At 46.5% G+C, this 6,922-nt stretch overlaps 1 protein-coding gene across 1 annotated transcript in view; it reads left to right on the top strand.

Annotated features, from left to right (window-relative positions):
* Positions 1–1,974: 1,974 nt before the first annotated feature.
* Positions 1,975–6,922, top strand: part of LOC139106915 (POU domain, class 2, transcription factor 3L) — a 129,279-nt gene continuing 124,331 nt past the window's right edge. Inside the window, exon 1 of the mRNA XM_070664006.1 lies at positions 1,975–3,014. Within this exon, the coding sequence (XP_070520107.1) occupies positions 2,717–3,014 (298 nt within the window). The 5' untranslated portion in view covers positions 1,975–2,716. The remainder of the gene's footprint in view (positions 3,015–6,922) is intronic.

The raw sequence follows: 6,922 nt of genomic DNA, 5'->3' as shown, positions 1-6,922 counted from the left end.
ACGAAAAAAAGGAAATAAAAAAAAAGTAACGTCACACGCGTGTTTCAAGAGACGTGCAGCAGTGAACGTCTTACGGAATCAGAGAGTGTAGGCAGACTGCTGCTGGCAGAATAGGGTAATTTGGGGTTGGTACGCTGGCCGAATGTGGAACGAGGGCCATCATCGTGGCTTCCTTGAATGCCGAGTTAAATCGCGTCTCTTTGCCTTTGCACGAGAGTTCCGCACGCCCAATTTCATCATCGGCAAAGGGCCTAGCACAATGCGACGCGTCCGCGTTTTTACGTCAAAGTAGCAGTCTGGTTCACGGTACATTTGTTACTCGCGCGTTACACGAAATTACGTCATTTAAATGCAATTTTGTCGCGCAGCTCGGTGGTGAAAATTTTTTCCACGAAATTTATATATAAATTTCCGCCGGTCGGAATAGAACGGTGCGTCGGCGTATGTGCCGGCACGTCATATAAATGCGTATCGGGCGGCGAGCTTAATGGCAGTCGGCGTGAGTGCCGCGATGAATATACGGCCGCGGCCCACACATGCCGCGGGAGCGGACACTTGCCGCAATTTTATCGTCGGGAAAGAAGCCACTGTACATAAACGATCGGCCGCCGTGCGCTTGTCGGCTCTCGCACTCACCTGGCGGCGAAACGTTCGGAGTTGTCCGCGACGGTCAATCGTAACGCCGCTCCTTCCTGAAGAAACGGAGGTACGGAAGAGGGTGACTAATGCCTCGCCGTGAAACGAGCGGAGATCGGATTCATTTGCAATTTCCAATTGAATTTCACCGAGAAAGTAAACGGCTCTCTTGGAAATGTTGATCGATGCGGGAGCATGTTTTATGTATCCTCAACGTTGTTGCAACAGCGATCCGTCATCGAACGATGCAAATTCAGTAATATATAACACGTACTTTGTCCTCGTTTTCCAAGTGAGCCTGTGAAATGAGTTACATGAGATTAAAATCGTCGCAAACGGAATATTTTTACTGTATCGTAATATACGCCTCTATTCCGATTAGAACTTTAACCTGTAAAAGTAAGTTTACTTACCGAACGAAATGCTACGCGCGAATCATTTACTTACGCTAAAATTCGTGGTAATAAAAAAATTCAGAAATTACTGTTTCGATGATATTCGTCATAATATAAGTCATAATTACTTACAAAATGCTATTCGATGTCTGACCGTTCGTTAAGACCGTTACGGATACTTTCTAGAATTATTCATACTCGATAAAAATTACACTAGGAATTACGCAACCATTAGATATGCATATCGATTACCCATTCTATGACATCGTGCTCTGATTGGCTGACTAATCGATAGATCGCCGCGTCGCGAGTGTAACGCTTGCAATCTTTACTAGATTGTCGTTCATGGCGAACTGCACATTTCGTGCGGACCTCGTGCATACTTGTTTGCGGAACGGATCTTTCTGGTCTGAAGTGGCGGTCGCGGCCGTATTAATCTCGAATATATTAAGGATCCACGTTGTGTCGGGATGTCGGATCGTGAGGCGATACGTGTGAGCCCGCCACTCATCTGTGTACGTCATTCCGGTGTGATATTCGGCCGCGATATTTCGGCACGATGTCGCGGTGAAAGAGGAACGACGACGAGAGCCGATCTGAATACGAACCTAATACAGCGTCGTCATGAAGTGAGTCGCCGGCTCCGCGGGGGGGCCACCGGTACCTAGCGCCCTCAGCTTCCGGCGCCATTACAAGTACGTCCGGTGCAACAGAATCATCGCGAGTGTCGACCGTCGGCGGTCCGCGGCTTTCTCGAAGAATCCTGCCGTGTCCTCGGGTCGCGAGGTTAGAAAACGTGTGCGGTTAACGTTGCCAGCATCGCTGGTGACCGGACTAATTCCGATAGGCAACGATTCGGGCGCAATACTTCGGAGGAAGATATCCCGGCGAAAGAGGAACGACGACGAGAGCCGATCTGAATACCAACCTAATACAGCGTCGTCATGAAGTAAGTCGCCGGCTCCGCGGGGGGGCCACCGGTATCTAGCGCCCCCAGCTTCCGGCGCCATTACAAGTACGTCCGGTGCAACAGAATCGTCGCGAGTGTCGGCGGTCCACGGCTTTCTCGCGGAATCCTGCCGTGTTCTCGGGTCGCGAGGTGAGAAAACGTGTGAGGTTAACGTTGCCAGCATAGCTGGCGACCGGACTAATTCCGATGGGCGACGATTCGGTCGCGAGACTTCGCAGGAAGAGATCCCGGCGAAAGAGGAATAGCGACAAGAGACCATCTGAATACGGTTCTAACAGGTGGAACGTCATCATGAAGTGAGTCGCCGGCTGCGCGGGAGGGCCACCGGTACCTAGCGCCATCACCTGCCGACTCCATTACAAGTACGTCCGTTGCAAGATGAGTCATTGCGAGTGTCGACCGTTGGCGATCTGCGACTTCCCCGAGGAATCCTGCCGTGTCTTTGGGCCGCAAGGTGAGAAAACAAGTGCGCTTAACGTTGCCAGCATAGCTGGCGACCGGACTAATTCCGATAAGAGACGATTTGGGCGCGAGTTATTTTTATGAATACGCGTAATGATCACGTATCTGCGCCGCGTACGTGCAGCCATTTCTTTGTGCGAGTCGTTGTCTCTGTTCGGTCTCTCGGTCGAGAACCTTCGGGAGTGTCGTGAGAAATGTCGCGCAATTAGTATTTCGATGATTAGAGCGCGCTACGGCGTAATTAACCGTGCGGATGCCGTCGCGTCGGGTCGCGCGTATGTGTGTGTGCGAGCACGTCGAGAGTCGTGTATTGCGACGCATGTGTATGTGTGTGTGTGCCATAGAAGCTCGTGGAAGCTCATGGAAAGACGACGTCGCAGGAAGGACGACATCGCAGGAAGGACGACATCGCAGAAAGGACGACGTCGCAGGAAGGACGACGTCGCAGGAAGGACGACGTCGCAGGAAGGACGACGTCGCAGGAAGGACGACATCGCAGGAAGGACGGAAGCTTCGATTCAACGGCGGAGGCAATTTTAATTCAACAACCGGTGAGTCCATATCTCGTTCATAATTAGTAGCGTAACTTTTTTAAAAGATTTTTCAGTATCCGAATATCACGATCTTCTTGTTATATTATTTTTTTCGTTTTCTCTCTGTCTTTTGCGTTTCGTCGTGGAATAAACACCGGCAACGATCGGGTATGACTATTATATAATCAATTAACGACACAATCGATTCATCACAATTCACAGTAATTTAATTAGAACAAAAACGTATGTGCATGGGGGGATTCTCATCCAAAGATGTGCGTAACACGCCGCTCTACCCACGGGTAGTCTCTTTTCTTTTTTAATTCTCGCGACACGCGCTATTTCTTTCGCTAATTCGTTTTTAATCGCTACTCGTTCACGACTCGATTCAACTCTCTGAAAACGTCGCTGCACCTGCTCGCGCTCGAGCTCCGGTTTTTTTTTTTTCCCCGTGCCGACACTCAATTTCGGCGAATCGGCCGCGATTTTCCTTTACGTCGCGGCTTCTTCCTCTTCGATCGGCACGAAGCAATCGCGTAGCGAATCTAACGGCCCTACAGTAGAATACCATTTCTTATGCAGCGCATCTAATTACTTGTTAAAAAAAATATCGTAGGAAACACCCTTTCGCCCTTTCACCTCTCACTCTCTCGCCTCCTCTCGATATACGCCCTTCTCTCCCCGCCGTTCTCTCGTTCCCTTCGTGCGAAACGTATCGTCCAGCCAGCTGGCTCATCGTAATGGTTCATATTATGGTAATGCAAGGCGCTTGAATCCCGCGCGGCTACCCGTAAAGCCGTAAACGAGTCTCATACCGCCTATGAATAACGCGAAAAGCGCGGCGACGTGTTTGAAGAACAATACCGACATATCATTATAAATCACGCCGGCGGCTTTTCGTGAAAAAATTTTTTTCCCCGCCTTTATTACCGCCGCCGCCGCCGTATTAATTCGTCATTGTTACGAGACAAGGGCTTGAAAGATACGTTCCTCGCGTATGCATGAGATTCACGCGCGGGGGAGTCCAGGGTGAAGGTGTACATTTCGATCTCGCGTTGCATTTTTCACAACGGGAGAATCTATTTTCGCGGGCGGGGTGGCGCGGCCGTTTCTGCAGGGTCGCATTATTTCCGCGGCATCTGCAATTAATTTCGGAATGAGAAACGGTGGCGGAGTCGTTTCACACCGGTCCCAGATCGGCTTCCAAATACCGATAGCCGATCCGCGTTAGCTGGCTTTCGTCACGCTCGCGTGCAAAAAAGTGCGGCCAGCGCCGATGGCAAAGATACACCGTGGGGGCTGGGTGCGCGAAATTGCGCGACGTAATTGACAAACTCTCGTCGCGAGATCTAATTCACGATGTTAATTACATTTCTCCGCCGTTATTAACGAGACGTCTTTGGCCCGAACGGCTTCGTAAATCGCGACCGTGGATAACTACTCGAAATTTTTTTTGTTTTTTTTTTCTTTCTTTTTTTATTTTTTTTTCTTTTTTTTTTTTTTCTTTTTTTTTTACCGCGAATCGCCACTTTGTATTCGGAAGATGAATGGGCTTTAAGCGGCGGATTGTTAAGCGATTCTCGGGAGGCACGGCGGTGTTTTCGATCGCGGCGAGTGGAAACAGCAGGCGGAACGAATGCAGCCTCGAACTCTTCTCAAACCCGCGGCGGATCGACTGAAGAAGCCGGGTGTGTCGAAACGCGTTACGCGGGGAAGTTCTACCGCCAACGAAGATATTACGCGAATTAAAATAAAAGACGATTTAAGACTCGGCCGACACGACGCGCAGCATTAGGTACTTTCGTAAATATTTCTTTGTCCGTTTTCGTAATAAATTGCGTTACGCGGAATGAGGATCGTGAAGTAACTTTGTACGATATTCCATGCGAATAATATTAACGTATTAAAATGCGGTGTCGTTGCCGGGGTAGTCGATTAATTTGATTAATTTTAATGAATCGTAAAGTCACCGGTTTTGCGACATTACCGCGCCGTATCGCCAGTAATCTTTGCTACCTGCAGATTACACGGCCATTAAAAGTGCATCGAGTACCGGTTATAAATTTGACAATTGAAGGCGCTGGCCTTCTGAAATGTGCCGATAAAATCGTCGTGAGCATTCGAGCGCGATGTGCTTCGCAAATATCAAATTTCGGTGCAATTCAAGCTTGATTTTATATAAAAAAAAATTCTGCAGTTTTTAATTTAATTATCTTCTCTTTTTTTTTTATTTTTTATTTTTGAAACGGAAAAGTATAAACGATCACGCGATTCGAGCGTCGTTAACTTCCTTCCGTTCGTCTCCCGGCATTGTTCGATTGCGTCACGGTCGCGCACGTGCTCGGAGCAGTTCTTCGAGATCTGACTCTACGGGAGATAAAAATGGTAACTCGGCGCGACCATCCTGCTTAGCGCGTCCACGTGCTACATTTTATTTCCCCCCGTCATTGCAAAGGCAAAATATTTCGGTATACTCGGGATGAACCCAAAAAGTGCGACGGCGTGCCGCCGGGTTAATAAAAATCCCGCCGGTGCATAACTTGCAAATTCGCGGTGTTAGGCGAAGATAAACGGCCATTCGCTTTCGCAGTTACGAAATACACGGGGAAGATCACGCTCGTTTTTACGATCCCGATAATTCCCTGAGCCTCGTGGCTAAATTATTTTTAATCAGTTATTTTATTTTATTTCTTTTTTTTTGGAAATAATACGAAGAATATACATTATTTTCTTCTGAATGGTAATTATTTTTTGCAAATACAAATCAGTAATATTTTGTGTAATAATATGCGGTTCTATAGTATTTTTTTTTTTTTACATATTAAGTCGTATAAAAAAGTATGTACTTAATTTTGCTTGTCGATTAGGGCAGTATATTCTTAATAAAATGAGACGTGATTAAGTAGAGAAAATATGACAAACACGAGGCTCGGTTTCGTAAATACGCTTCTGGTCTCTCTCTCTCGCGAGCTATATGGATCTCATAACTGTAGCTCATTTTATACCTGGCTGTAAAAATAGAGTAAGAAAAGGGGAGGAAGAGAGAGATAGATGGAAGGCGAGACAAAGCGGGAATAAGATACGGGGTAAGGGAGAAAGAACTTTGAGGACGCGCAGAGAAGACGAGGAGCGAATGCTCGTCGAACTCGATGCGTGGCAGATTTCGTTCTCCAATCTTCGGACCTGAACACTTTCAGACTCACCCTCTTCGGCCTCTTCAGACTTGACCGCCGCCGCGCATCGAACTGTCCGTGCAAATTTCAATTTTAACTGCTAATCTGCCAGCTAATAGCCCCCTGCTCTTCGTCCTCCTACTTCTTTCTCTTTCTCTTTCGCTCTCGCTCTCGTCTCTTCCCTATTGGGAACTTTTATCTCAATGCCAATTCTCTCCAATGTTATAAGCTGCTCTTCTGCTCTAAACTCGAAATTTAGTACTCTACTCTCACGTCGTTAAATATATTACATGTATATGTATAATAATTCCGTGCTTGGCTAAAATTTTTTTTTTTTTCGCGTATTTACTTCTTACGCGTAGTAACTCTCTATTTTTGAATAAACTTTAACAATCGTGCGCGGAACATAGGGGACTGCGGTTTACTGCTGAGATAATTACACGTCTTGAGGAAATCGAACGAATGCCTTCTTGACAATGACGATCGTACAATAGGAAAGAAAACCGTTGAATTTAACGGATGTGTAAACTGGGTAAAAAAATTAATATTTCATACTCTGATAATTTTATTGATTTCAAAACGCGTGAATACAAAAATTTCTTAGAAGTGTAATAATATAATATAATTCAGAAAAAAATAAAATAAAATGAAAGACGAGTAGGCAGGATGTTAGGTTAATAGACAGTGTTCACTTATCTTCACTTTTTGAGATGACTCTTTTCAAAATGGCATAAATATCTCGGCATATCCGGC

Source organism: Cardiocondyla obscurior, linkage group LG12 (genome assembly GCF_019399895.1).
Source record: "Cardiocondyla obscurior isolate alpha-2009 linkage group LG12, Cobs3.1, whole genome shotgun sequence".
NCBI lineage: Eukaryota > Metazoa > Arthropoda > Insecta > Hymenoptera > Formicidae > Cardiocondyla > Cardiocondyla obscurior.
The sequence above is the reverse complement of the archived record's forward strand: the minus strand, read 5'-3'. Positions and strand labels throughout refer to the sequence as shown.